Here is a 15,427-nt window from a genome sequence, read left to right on the forward strand (position 1 = left end):
TTAACACAACTCATCGAAATATCCATATCCAATACAACAAATATACAAAAGAAAACAGGAGAAAAAATTGAAAAATACATCCAGCTGGCTGAGGAAGTCAAGGATATGTGGCATCAGGATAAAGTTGACATTATACAAATTATACTATCAACTACAGGAGTCATACCACACAATATCCACCAGTACATCAATGCAATACAGCTACATCCAAACTTATATATACAACTACAGAAATCCGTAATTATTGATACATGTTCAATTACCCGAAAGTTCCTAAATGTAATATAACATATACCGTACAGTTAAAAGGAAATCACGCTTGGTCAAGGTCCGCGTCACTTTCTACTTCTGACCAGACATAACGTCTGAGATAAGAAAGAAATAATAATAATGCATTGAGATATGTACCAAATAGCATGCAGATATCAGACTCAATGTTGAAAGGCATAATTAGTGGTACCATGGTGATAAGACGTACAAATTATTCACAAAGGACGTTTCTAGTCCTACTGCTAACATAAGGCCCTAATGAAATGTAATGGACCTGAACGAGGCAAGGCTAATACTTGGAAGTAATCTATGGGACCATTGGAGGAGGGTACAAAGAAAACAGGTTTTGCATCTAGTAGATGAAGTGGTGCAAAGAAATTCACTCCCACGATGTAGAAAGGCCTCCTTTCAAAGATGACCAATCTTCCATTTCTACAATTGAAGTTTATAAGTGCCAATGTTGTCTGCCTCGATAGCTGAGTGGTCACCATGGTAGAATGCCATGCACAGATGCCCGGGTTTGATTCCCGCCTGTGTTTGAGATTTTTCTGTGCTCAGGGACTGGGTGTTGTGTCATCTTCATCATCATATCATCCCCATCAACACACAAGTTGCTGCAGTGGTGTCAACTAAAAAGACTTGTTGCACCAGTTAACCACTCTAACCGACGGGACACTCTAGCTGCACGACATTTAATTTCAGTGTAAACGTTTTCTAGAGGACCCACTGCAATCGCTGCTGATCATTAAGATGCCAGATACCATACCACCTTGACTACATTTACCAAATAAAAAACATATACATCAACCCAGGATCGAACCATCGACCTCCTGTATGCTAATCCAAAACTCTATCCACTGCACCAACTGCACAGCACAACTAATTTGTGCTGACAGACGTAGTTACCATCCACGTGGTTACAGTGTTACCAGATTGCCACTCTTTAATATCGTGTTCAATGGTACAATTGATGAGATATGTAATTGGTTTAACCATGGCTTTTGAGCATTGTTTAATTATTGTACTGGAAAGACAATCCCAAGCCCCTGAGTGTTTGTTTTACAGCTGTAGAATTATTTTGCTTATCCCTTATTCTTTTACTTCTTGGAATTCAAAGTCCTAATCTGTTGTAGCAGTGTATTGGATTGCTGAGAGGATCAATGCCTGGAATTTTGGTGCCAGTTGGGGAGATAAAATGCTTGTTAAGAAGATCACAAAAAGCTTTTTGGTCTTGTATTACTTGACCTCCACTCTGATATTTGTGGGTACCCCTTCTGTGTTCAAGCATGTTTTACAGTATCTGTTAATAGGGTTTCAGGAGGGATGGTTTACATTTGCTGACTCTGCTACTGATTGAACGTATACTTGTTTCCTAAGATCTAGATCTGATTTGAAACCTTGCGTCACACTGGTATATTTTTCTTTGAAAATTTGCAAAACAGATGATTTCTACAGCATACAAATGGTTTGATAAAAAGAGTTTGTCTCATAAACAACCCATCTTACTTCTCAACATAATCTAATTTGTGCGCTATACACTTGGTCCAACCCTGGCAATTTGATTCTTCCAAACTCTGCAAAACACTCGTTGACTGCTGTTGTCACTTCCTGGTTTGATAAAAATTTGTTCTCAGAAGCCAAAGAAAGTTTCAAGTTAGCTAAGAGGCAGAAGTCACGGTGAGCTATGTCTGGTGAGTAGGGTGGATAAGGAAGCCCTTCAAAGCCCCGTTCATGCTGTGTTGCCATTGTTATCCCTTGTGTGTGGGATGATACATTATCCTTTATTGTGTGGCAGTCTTTGTCTTTTTTTTTCAGCCAATACAAAGTCCAAGCAATCAGACATTGAAGCATGATAGGATCCAGTTACTGTTTTGCCTTTTTCCAAGTAATCTATGAGGATTATTTCTCTGGAATCCCAAAAACAGTGGCTATCACTTTATCAGCTGACAAAATGGTCTTTGCCTACTCCAGGGCACTTTCAACAGCCTTTGCCCATTATTTTGAATGTAATTTTGAATCTGGTGTGTAGTAATGGGTCTGGGTTTCGTCAATAGTCACAGATCAGTCGGATTTCATCAACAGTCACAGATGAGTGCAAAAAGTCTTGCACAAGGTGATTAAACATCGCCAGATGTTGTATTGAAATGCTGCACTTTTGGTCAACTGTGAGCAATTGTGGTACCCACCTCACACACAGCTTATTCATAGCCAGTTCTCTGTGCAGGATATTATCCACTCTCTCAGTTGAGATGCCTGCAGTCTCATGAATTTTTATTTGGTAGTCTTGCATTACCATTTCATAGATTTTGTCAGTGGTTTCCTTCGTGGTGACCTCAATTAGGTGGCTGTAGCACACTTCATCTTCAGTCTTGTCCAACCAAGTTTAAATTCATTAATCCAAAAGTAAATAGTTTTCAGTGATGGTGAAGAGTCAGCATGAACTTCATCCAGTTCTGTTAGCATGAACTTCATCTAGTTCTGTTTTGATTTGTTCGACAGGCAACCCTTCAAATGGAAATGTTTGATAACAGCACAAAACTTGATTTCCTCCATTTTCAGTCACAGTGACATACTGAACAATTCATATGGCTGTCAACAATAGACTGTATGTAGTGAATTGTTGAAATTCTTTATATGATCCTTGGAATAATCAAGCTTACCAACCATGAAGGCACAACAAAAATATTCTGCTTTTTCATGGAAATTTACAACTTATCAAACCACCCTCATATAGAGGTCTTGAATACTCTGTCTGAGCTTGACTAATCTGGCTGGTAGTTTGAACATCTATCCAGCTTTATGTTAAAAGTGTAGTATATTTTGTTATTCAAGTTTCAAATGATAGCATTCACTTTTATGTGTGCTGCAATCTTTTTCTGAAATTAGTAAAATTACTCCCAAAAAGTAAGATTTTACCGAACATGAAAGGCACAATATAATCAAACATCCTATTCAAATTTAAAAGTATTCCAATCAAGAAAATCTTGTCAAAACTGTATTTAATAGTAGGCCTATATCTGTTATGTTATCACTCTACTACACACCAATAATCAGTAAGGGAAATAAAATTAAGAAGAAATATTATCAAAAACTGTTTAAAAGTTATAAACATTTTCAAATAAAATTAATTTTTTGAGACAGGAAAAATTAATAAGATATTAAAGAAATTCAATTCATTTCCAAATATCATGTGTTCAATGGCAGTAACAAGACTTTCTGCTTCAAGGTACAAAATGATCCATGACTGATGAAATATAGCTTAACTGTTCACATGTTATGTAATCAGTTTTAAAAATATACAGAATTTTACTCACCATAAACCAGTGTAATTGAAGGATTACCAGTATTCTGACAATAGCTTTAATATATTATGTGTCACTTAAATATATATAGAATTTGTGATATTTACAAATGCTGCATAGAACACGACCTCATGTCTCACAAGAACAATAACAGTAGAAAATGCTGGAAACTACTTATGGCAGTCTCTAGTGCATGGTTCTTTATATTATTCTAAAACTAGTCACTAGACTGAAACATGGAATGTCCTCCAGGTACAACACCCTCCCCTACTATTCAAAAAATAATAGTTTTTCCACTTTAATGTGTTGGTTAACATAAAAAGCCCACCCAATCCCTTTCTGATGCTGTCTACAGATCTGCTTACTAGGTAATAGCCATATAATTTAAAGTCCATTATTTCATTCTGCTTTAGGGCTTGCCCTATTATTACCAGGGCCTGCAGCAAGTGCAGTATATTTCTTAGTTTTTTTAAATACATCAGACAGAGTGGTCTTTTATATTCATTACTACACAGTTAGTTATAACAGGAAGACTTATTTTAATGGAACGCAGATCACAGTTTAGTCCTCTTAACATTTGCATTAAAATATTTCTTTGGTAGAAGAGCAGTTTTCTTTCAGTACTTGAGTTGTCAGTTCCACCTTTGACACTGATGGCTCATTTTTTATACATGAGAGAGGTGTTTCAACTGATTTGGAGTGTTTCTCTCTCATCTGACTTACCATAAAAAACACTGAGGCTCATTCCTGTTGCTATAGGATGTGCTAATGCTTCTGCTGTAAGAACTGATGATGTTTTAGTTCCTGGTTCACTCACAAATGAAGTTTTCATATATGAAACTGCTTAGTTTGATCTCTTCTGCAATCGTTTGAAATAGAGATAAAATGAGTGGGGGAAACAAATGTTTGAACATTCAGTTAGAAAATTGCCATTTCCAGCATTAAATGGGATGCAACAGGACAACAGGAAGTGAAAATGAAGATTAATTTTTAAGTCATACATGCTCCTTTTATTCTATCAGTAATTTACATTCTGTGTAAGTATTTATGAACAAATGTGCTAAGTGTGTATAAAAGGATTTATAGTGGAATGTTATGTTTCAGGATAAGCATTGTGCTCATGATATTTGTGAACGATGGAGCTGGGAAATATTGGTTCCTTGAGCACACAACTTGGAATGGTCTCAATGTTGCTGATGTGCTGTTTCCTTGGTAGTACAAGCATTATAATATTGGGTAACACTATAAAAGAGCTAGAGGGAATAGTCCTCTAAAAATTTGGTGGTGGTCTTATCAAAGCAACATGCAAATAATAATTGCACATTACGATGTTGATGGTATAATAATATTATATGAACTTAAAATTACAGACAACATAAACTACCAATACACTTAACCAAATGGAATCATTTATCTTACAGGTTCATGTGGATCATGGGTGTTTGTGTACCAATATCTGTTAGGTCCCAGCTGAAAAGGAACACACCAAGATGCAAAATAATAGCTGGTATTCTACGTGTAAGTGCTCATTGTTTATGAATGATAGAAAATAACCAATGATCACACTAGAAACAGAAATGTTGATTAGTATTACATTTTAATGCTGATACCTGCAGTGATTTCCTTCTTCATTACTCAAAATTGCTAATGAAATTCCTTGCTGAATGAAAATCATAGTAAAGAGGAAGTTGGTGTTGAGTAATGATGTAACAGTTTTTATTTCCTGTTGCCATATGGAAACAAAGATTTTTGCACATACAACATGATATAAAATACTGTTGCTAGTTAAATTTTAAATAAAAACTTTCAGTTTTGTTATTTCCACTGCTAACATAATCATAAAAAACAACTTGTGGTAGTGACTGCTACTGCAATCTCTCTTTAATTCAGCTGTGAGCTTGTATCCATCTGGCATACATCATAATGACATTATGCGAATATTCAGAAATGTATCTGTGGTACCTGAGATACCAGTGTTATGCACAATGGGTGTATATTAGTAGTGTTTGAGCCTGTTTCTTTGTGTCATGAAGCTGTAACCACAGTTGCAGTTACAGTTGTTGCTCTACATTCTGATTTCAGAAATATATATGTGCGTGCAGAACAAAATTTTTGTGGTGAACATAAATATACGTTTATTTATAAAGCTGTACTTCCTCTGAATTTCTATATATACAGAGCTACTGGTATTCTGCATGACATTCAGAATCAATATATGTTCTTATGTGTTTAACATAACAAGAAGGCTGCAAAAATTTTTCACGCTTCAGCCTTATTGCTTTTTTGATGTTCTTTCAGAGTGCTATTAGTTTATTCTGGTGAATAATGTTTTAGTTCATGTATTCACTAAGACTTGATTCATTCAACAGCGATCTTGCATATTGTTCTTGTTGGGCATGATGATAAACACCTCTGGTGGCTACTACAAACTTGAGACAATACGCATTTTTGGAGTACTGCAGCGGTTTGGAATTGTTTACTTTGTGGTTGCAACCCTAATGGTAGCATTCACATGTCGCAACTTTAATCCCCCAAAGGTAAGGCATTCTTCAGTTATTTAATCTCTTCAAACCAAGTGTCTTACAAATTGTCCTAGTGTCAGTGTATTACACATCTATTTGTAACATTCTTAGTTATGGGTAACATTTTCTATTTGCAGATGAATGAACAAAAATTTCTTAATAAAGCTCATAAGCAGTGTATTAACAGAAATGTTTGAGCAAGTCTAAACTACCAAAAACTTGCAAAACTACAGTATTTACCTCAGTAAAATAGTGCATGCTTGCAGTTAATTAAAGAATGAGTGAATGTTCCTTTCAGATTACGCTGATACTATAGCTCCCTACTTAGCACTCATATACAACCGCTCGCTCACCGATAGATCTGTACCTACAGATTGGAAAATTGCGCAGGTCGCACCAGTGTTCAAGAAGGGTAGTACAAGTAATCCATTTAACTACAGACCTATTATCATTGACGTTGGTTTGCAGTAGGGTTTTGGAGCATATACTGTATTCAAACATTATGAATCACCTCAAAGGGAATGATCTATTGACACGTAATCAGCATGGCTTCAGAAAACATTGCTCTTGTGCAACGCAGCTAGCTCTTTATTCGCACGAAGTAATGGCCGCTATCGACAGGGGATCTCAAGTTGATTCCGTATTTCTAGATTTCCGGAAAGCTTTTGACACCGTTCCTCACAAGTGACTTCTAATCAAGCTGCGGGCCTATGGGGTATCATCTCAGTTGTGCGACTGGATTCGTGATTTCCTGTCAGGAAGGTCGCAGTTCATAGCAATAGACGGCAAATCATCGAGTAAAACTGAAGTGATATCAGTTGTTCCCCAGAGAAGCGTCCTGGGACCTCTGCTGTTCCTGATCTATATAAATGACCTGGGTGACACTCTGAGCAGTTCTCTTAGATTGTTTGCAGATGATGCTGTAATTTACCGTCTAGTAAGGTCATCCGAAGACCAGTATCAGTTGCAAAGCGATTTAGAAAAGATTGCTGTATGGTGTGTCAGGTGGCAGTTGACGCTAAATAACGAAAAGTGTGAGATGATCCACATGAGTTCCAAAAGAACTCCGTTGGAATTCGATTACTCAATAAATAGTACAATTCTCAAGGCTGTCAAGTCAACTAAGTACCTGGGTGTTAAAATTACGAACAACTTCAGTTGGAAGGACCACATAGATAATATTGTCGGGAAGGCGAGCCAAAGGTTGCGTTTCATTGGCAGGACACTTAGAAGATGCAACAAGTCCACTAAAGAGACAGCTTACACTACACTCGTTTGTCCTCTGTTAGAATATTGCTGCGCGGTGTGGGATCCTTACCAGGTGGGATTGACGGAGGACATCGAAAGGGTGCAAAAAAGGGCAGCTCGTTTTGTATTATCACGTTATAGGGGAGAGAGTGTGGCAGATATGATACACGAGTTGGGATGGAAGTCATTACAGCATAGACTTTTTCATCGCGGCGAGACCTTTTTACGAAATTTCAGTCACCAACTTTCTCTTCCGAATGCGAAAATATTTCGTTGAGCCCAACCTACATAGGTAGGAATGATCATCAAAATAAAATAAGAGAAATCAGAGCTCGAACAGAAAGGTTTAGGTGTTCGTTTTTCCCGCTCGCTGTTCGGGAGTGGAATAGTAGAGAGATAGTATGATTGTGGTTCGATGAACGCTCTGCCAAGCACTTAAATGTGAATTGCAGAGTAGTCATGTAGATGTAGATTCTTTAATCACATGATTTGGGCATGGCTGGCTCTCCTAAGGATCTCAATAATTTGAAGGGAATGTCATCTATTCCAAGGGCCTTTTTCTGTAATTTGTTTTTCAGTGCTTTGTCAAATTCTTCTCACTGTATCACATCTCCCATTTCACTTACCCTATTCTTCTTCTCTTTCTGTAATATTGTTCTCAAGGTTTCTATCCCTGAATAGACCTTCTGTATATTCCTTCCACCTTTTAGCTTTTTCCTCCTTTGCTTAGTACTGGCTTGCTGTATGAACTCTTGATATGTGTACAGCTGCTTCTCTCATCTCCAAAGGATTATGTAATTTTCCTGTAGGTGACATGCACCTTTCCCCTAGTCGTAAAATTTTGTACAGCCTTGCATTCGTCCTCTAGCAATTCCTGCTTAGACATTTTCCATTTCCTGTCAATCTCATTTTTTTGATGGTTGTATTCCATTTTGCCTGCTTTATTTACTGCATTTTTGTATTTTCTCCTATCAACAATTGAATTCAGTATTGTCTGTGTTAGCCAAAGATTTGTACTAGCCGTTCTCTTTTTATCTATGTGATCGCCTGCTGCCTTCACTATTTCATCTTTCAAAGCAACGCACTTGTCTTCCATTTTTAACCTTCCCCTGTTTCAGTCCAATGTTGTCAAATGCTCCGTCTGAAACTCTCAAGAACTTTCAACTTGTCCAGGTCCTGCTGCCTTCATTTATGACTTTCCTCCAGTTCTTCAGTTTTAATCTGCAGTTCATAACCAATCAATTATGACCCTGTAAATGTTTTACACTTTAAGATCTGGTTTCAAAATCCCTGTCTTACCATTTTCTAATCTGTTTGAAACCTTCTTGTGTGTCCAGGACTCTTCTGCATATACAACCTTCTTTCATGATTTTTAAATCAAGTATTAGTGATGATTAAATTATGTTATGTGCAAAATTCTACCAGGTGGATCCCTCTTTCAGTCTTTTCCCCCAGTTAATGTTCAACTGTCATTTTTCTTCTCTTCCTTTTCATGCTGTCAAATTCCAGTCTCCCATCACAATGAAGTTTTTTTACCCCTTAACTATCTGAATAATATCCTTTATCTCATCATACAGTTTCTTCAGATGTGTGAAGCTAGTTGTCATATAAACTTGCATTAGTATGATGGGTGCTAACCTTGTGTCTATCATGGCTATGATAATGCACTCACTATGCTGTTTATAGTAGCTTACCTGCATTCCTATCTTCTTGTTGATTATCTCTATTTGATTTTGTGTTAATAACCTTGTAATGACCAGACCAGATGACCTATTCTTACAGTCACCTCACTTCACTAATTTCCTCTATATCTAATTTCAGCTTGTCAATTTCCCTTATCAAATTCTCAAACCCAACTACCCGATTAAGGGAACTGACATTCCATGCTCTGAACCCGTGGATCACCAGTTTTGTTTTTTCTAATGGTGACACCTTTAGAGTAGTCCCACCTGGAGATCCAAATGCGGAATATTTTATCTTCAGAATATTTTACCCAAGGGGATGACACCATTATTAAGTCATATAGCAGAGTTGCTTGTCTTCAGGAGAGGGGGTGGGGGGGAAGGAATAAAATAAAATAAAAGAAATTCTGCTGTAGTTGCCTCATGCTTTCAGCCATTTGTAGTATCAGCACAGCAAGACAAACTTGGCTAGTGTTAGAAGGTCAAACCAGTCAATCATCAGGACTGTTGCCCTCTGACTATTGAAAAGTTTGCTGTCCCTCTCTGGCCTCTCCACAGATACCCTCCATTGTGGTTGCGCCTGTGTTATGGCTATGTTTATCATTGAAGCACACAGCTCACCCCACCTTGGCAACACCCACGGTTCATCCATTGTTCATCAAGTGAAAACTAATGTTGTATACACTGTAGCAGCCCACCAGATTTCAGCCTTCTATGTGTTTGAAGTGGAGGTGCGGACCTGGGGTATGCTGAGGAGCTACATAGATGACATTCAGTTAACAGTCATGTTATTTCTGAGAGTTTTACAATCACTGTATCTGCTTCCCAGTGTGGTCTAGCAGAGGATGTGCTGAGCCTGCATTGTGTGGAAGCACAGGGCAGTGTGTCAGTGCCCAGCAAGGAATCTTATGATGCTGCCTGTGGAATTATTTGAGTCAGTGCTGCAGCTCTGTCATAGGAGGGAACACGGGCTGGTGCGTATCTGCAGCCTGGTGTGACTTTGGATGCCTTTCACAGCCTCAGCATTCTCATAATTGTAGCTGCACTTAGGTTTCGCTGCAGAAATCTGTAGGTCAGTGACCCCACAGTGACACAGAGGACAGCCCAAAAGGCAGGCCCAGCACAGCGCCAGTAAGACTGTACTTGCACAAGCACCCCACTCCCATGTTGAACAGCTCACAGAGGAGAAGATCAGTTCTTCATTCATGGGAGACTGGACTGGCCTTCATCTTCGGGTAAGCAAGAATGCAGCTTGCAGAGTTGAAGTTCCCTTCACAGATGGATGGCTGTGGATTTGTAGCTGTTGGTGGCTGGTAATACTTTGTCGTGTTCACTGAGTCAACCTGGAACTAGTAGTGCTGGCCTTCCATCGGTGTCAGTGATGGAGGTGTATTGGCCAGACTCTGAGACTAAGTGGAAAGGAGGTGAGGGTCTTATAGCAGTCGATGATGCGACAGTCTTGTGCTGGTTACCAAATGTGCTCCCATTTTCTGAGCCTTTCAGCATTCTTGGCTGCGCTGTTGTTTAATTTCAAAGCATTCCTTTATGCAAAGTTTGCAGCCTGGAAGTCACCCTTCTTCATCCCAAGGTGTAGATACTACATGTAGCCTGTAACAGAAGAATGTTGTGTCTGCTCTGCACTGTTATCTAATTGCTGAGTCAGATATGTTCCTGATATTCCCTCTCACGCAGTCTGTGGCAATGAGCTCCCTGCTTGTTTGTATATTGGCTTTTCTGAGTGTCAATATTGGTTATGTCATCTCATTGTGTCCTCAATGGGTTTTCTCTACTTAGGATTGTCCCAGTCGCTGTCAACAAAATTTTATCCCTTACTTAATTACTATTCTTCTATGCATCGCTGGCCGGAGTGGCAGAGCGGTTCTAGGTACTACAGTCTGGAACTGCACGACCGCTACAGTTGCAGGTTTGAATCCTGCCTTGGGCACGGATGAGTGTGATGTCCTTAGGTTAGTTAGGTTTAATTAGTTCTAAGTTCTAGGGGACTGATGACCTCAGCGGTTAAGTCCCATAGTGCTCAGAGCCATTTGAACCATTTATTTTTTGCATCATCACCTTGTCATTTATGAAATTCATCCCAAATTTTTGTGCTCTACTGACTAGTATACAACTTCTATTAATTCACTTTTTATGTGTTATCTCTGCCTTTAAATTGAAACTAATTTCACATCATAATCCCCTTAAATTATTACATTAATTACTAGTCATGCACTGCAGCTTCTTTCTTTGTCATGTGGTTCTTTAACCCACCGTTTTCGTACATCATCTGGGACTTTGTCATTGCAACAAAAGTATCCATTGCATTTGCTGAAAGCATACATTCTTAAAACTATATTCACATGCAAACTGCTTGCAATACTACCACATACACCATACTGGTCGGTGGCTCTGATTACCTCTCTTATCTTACAATTTTTTACCAACTACACCTCGCAAAGCCATTCTTCTTTACATGTTTCCTTTTCAAAACCTACTTCCTTGTGTTCTTTGGCTCTTTACCATGTGCACTGAATTTTTGTGATGCTATACATAGTTTAATTGGTTCTACTTTCATAATAATAGACCCTTTTAATTTTGCCTCACTTGCTGCTGTCCTCTTCACCTGAAACAATGTATGTGGTTCTAAGAACAATTATACAGCTTTTTCTCTTACCCTAATTGCCTACAGTATTGCAAGTATTGTTAGATTCACTATGATCCCCAGGTCCTTCTTCCCTTCCGACTATGGAGAAGGTGACACTGTCAGAAATGGTGACACATCTGCATTGTTTGGAAACAGATGTGTCTGTACTACCCATTATTGATAACATTCACAACACAACTAACAGCCTTCTCCATAGTATCTACAGGAAAATCATTGTTTGCAGTTCCTCGCTGCATGACACAAAAATCAGTACCACATGCACTTCCCTGTACATCTGGTTCAGGCTCATTGGCCTCAAAACAAAAATCCTTGAGCCCAATGGCTTAGATACTACTGCAACTAAATCAGTATTACCCATGTTGCTATTTAACATGCATTTCCTTAAGCAAAGCCCACACTTACTTTGTTTGATGCGACAGCTACTTCAGATTCCATGTTTTCACAACATATTGGGGCTGATACTTTTTCACTACTTTTATTAAGTGCATCAAACCAACTCTCAGGCATCTGCATTATGCCATTCATAAAATCATAAACATATTTGCCCTGTTCTGTCCTACAAACCACCAACACATGCATACCCATATCCACTAAGGATTTATGTTCCTTATTATCCATTGTGCATCGCTGCACACATTCTTGTAACGTAACATTTTATTGGGAGTGATCTTTTACTCTTAAGGCACTCTCATTTACATGAGAACAAATCACTAGGAGTTTTCATCCTCACCCATCCTGACATATCCACTAAAACACACCTTATAATTATGTCAAAGACCCTATTTTCATCCTCACCCATCCTGATATATCCACTAAAACACATCTTATAATTATGTCAAAGACCCTATTTTCATCCTCACCCATCCTGACATATCCACTAAAAGACACCTTATAAATATGTCAAAGACCCTATTTTCTGCTTCCCACAAGAGGATTATATCCATATCTGCATTGTGCATTAATTCATCTGCCTGCTCACCTAACAGAGTCTATCAGAGAATGCCTCTTCTGACACAATGTGCTTCTGTATTAATCCCATGAGATTTTCCCTGAAAAATCTGTCACTATTTTGTTTATGAAAGTGTTGGGTAAGCCCATCTGCCAGCTAATCAAATGTGTGTACTTTTAAAGGTTTCATTGTTTTTGACATACATTTTAGCATCACCTGTTAACCATAACATAACCACCATATAGACTTGCATGTCACATCAGACCAATTTCCTAACTGAGCTGCTTTCCTCACATCATCCAGGAAGGCTGACACATCCTCAGATACTTTACCAAAAAAAGATGTAATGAGAATAGCTGCCATAGGATAAGGGGATGGGGCAGGTACATTCACTAACTCCCTGAGATTTCATTAGTTGACTCACGACTTGTAACACAGTTTTGTTCTACTTTATCCTAGTAATGTGTACTAGTGACTGAATGTGCTCCCATTTTCTGAGTTTGTCAGCATCCTTTGCTGGCCTAATGTTTAATGTCAGAGCTTCAGATGTTTGTTTATGCAAAGTTTGCAGTTTAAAAGGCATTCTTGTAATTACTGCTCATAGCCCTGTTACTCGAGAGGGTTGTCTGCTTCGCAGTGTTGTCTAATTGCTAATTCAGGTGTGTTTCTGACATTCTCTCTTACACAGTCTGAGGAAGTGAGCTTCTTGCTTGTTTGTACTTTTGGCTCTTCTGTGTGTTGACACTGGTTATGCAATCATTGCATACTCGACAGGGTGCTCCATTTAGTGTTGTCCCAGTTGACCTCAACAAAATTTTATTCCTTTCTTAATTACTATTGTGCTGTTCAATAAATCAAATAAGTGAAAAAGACCCTATGTTGTATGATTACATCAACACAGAGCAGTCACAGAAAACAATTTTCAAATGTCTAAGGTTATCAGTATTGAGCTACTTAACTTAGAAGCCCTAAATGTGCAGGAGTGACAAACATCTGTGAAAATGGAGATCAGAAAATCACTTCTAACAGTACACCCATTTGATTTTTACCATGTAAGCATTCTCAGTTTCTTGCTTTATGGTGATTTCTGCCAGGTAGTACCACTGACAGGGCATCACAAGTTGCCTGCTTTGGATTATTTTCCACAGTAAAATTCCTACATTGACTGGAGTACAGAGTGCAATAGCTATTGATAGTTTGTTTTTAGAGCAAACAACCTGCAGTGATTTAGCTGTAAAACAGGCAATCTGGCCAGAGTGACCAGAGATAGTGGTCATGTGTGTGTGTGTGAGGTAGGCCTGCTTGTGTGATGCGTGTGTGTTTTCCTTTCTTTTCTAAAGAAGGCTCAGTGTGTAACAGTCTTTTGTTGTGCTTGTCTGCAACTCTGTATGCCATTTTTATGATGAGTAGCACTTTATTCTTTTCAGATTGTTGAGATTCTAACCTAGACTTCCCACTGTTTGATTTAGCTGTAAAACCAATAGACACCGATGTATCTGATCATTGTGGTCAAATTTTGACACTAAAATATCCTGACCAGTTAAGTGCAGACCACAGAAGCAAGATATTGTGTTGCACAATCCTATGCTTGATCACAGTGTCTAGATAGAATTGTGGGGAGAACACTGGAAAGAAATTATAAAGCAGACAGCATTGACACGCAATTTAACTCTTTCTTAAACATATTCCTACACAAATATAAATTTTGTTGCCCCCAAACACAAATATGGAGAAAATTCAACAGAAGCAAAGATAAGGAGTGCACAACTCCTGGGGTTAAAGTATCTTGTGCTAGGAAGAGAGAGCTCCACTTAGATTAGAGATCAAGCTGTAGTCAAGATTTGAAACTCAGTTACCACCAGTATTGTAAAATCTTTGAGACTTTCATTAAGAAAGCAAAACACATGTATCATGCTCAAAAAATAAAACATCCCAAGAATAAGGAAAAGCTATTTGGAACTTTATTGAACAAGAAACAACAAGAAACAGTGACACAATTGAAATTAAACCCTCAGAAAATAGCTCTGGCAGAAACGGTGACACTTTTAAATCATTATGTACCAAATTCAGTGATTAATTGCTCATAGTTGCTCCACAGCATGCTTTGTCTTGGAGAGTAGACCAACTGAGCAAGGCACATAATCTCACCTTTTCACTAGCGCCCAGGAAGCATACTATTGGACCTCCACTTGAATGCACATACTGTGACATTGTGTATCACTCTGCTGACTAACAGGTTGGAGCTCTAGAACACTTGCCGGCTTGTTGTTCTCAAAATGTGTGAACATGTGATGTGCTCTCTTGATAACAAAGTTAAAGAAGGGAAAAACACTTGCTTTTGCTAGAGAAAGGGTTTGATCAGTGAGTCAATCAGAAGAAATTTTTCTATTGACAGGAATCAACTTATCAGTATGATGTTTGCACCTGCTCTGGTCTGAACAAATGCTGATTCTGTTGGAAAATGTGTCATCAAGGTGTTGTATCCTATCCTGAGGCAAGCTAGCCCATAACTATTGTAAATGGTCCTTGATATCCTAGATACTGACACTGAGACAGAGTTGACACCATATCAACAGTTCATAGAGACACATGTCATATGTAGGCAAACATTGTCCTGTTGAAAAATAGCACCATGATTCCATGATTCTGTCACATGTGAGATGCAACATGAGGATGCAGGAGGTCAATGACATACTGTTGTGCCACCAGAGTACCCAGAATCAGTACCAGCCATGACCTGAAGACATTCATGATGGCTCCTAACCAGGACACCGGGAGTGCCACTGCTGAAC

The 15,427-nt window shown here is 38.5% G+C and overlaps 1 protein-coding gene across 2 annotated transcripts in view; it reads left to right on the top strand.

Moving 5' to 3' along the window:
- The window catches only part of LOC126284570 (heparan-alpha-glucosaminide N-acetyltransferase-like), a 353,817-nt gene that overhangs the window by 280,948 nt on the left and 57,442 nt on the right, over positions 1-15,427 (top strand). For both annotated transcript variants that reach the window (XM_049983590.1, XM_049983597.1), the window contains 3 exons: positions 4,677-4,784; positions 4,994-5,090; positions 5,942-6,109. In XM_049983590.1, the coding sequence (XP_049839547.1) occupies positions 4,677-4,784; positions 4,994-5,090; positions 5,942-6,109 (373 nt within the window). The remainder of the gene's footprint in view (positions 1-4,676; positions 4,785-4,993; positions 5,091-5,941; positions 6,110-15,427) is intronic.

This window comes from Schistocerca gregaria, chromosome 1, assembly GCF_023897955.1.
Source record: "Schistocerca gregaria isolate iqSchGreg1 chromosome 1, iqSchGreg1.2, whole genome shotgun sequence".
In the NCBI taxonomy this organism is placed as follows: domain Eukaryota; kingdom Metazoa; phylum Arthropoda; class Insecta; order Orthoptera; family Acrididae; genus Schistocerca; species Schistocerca gregaria.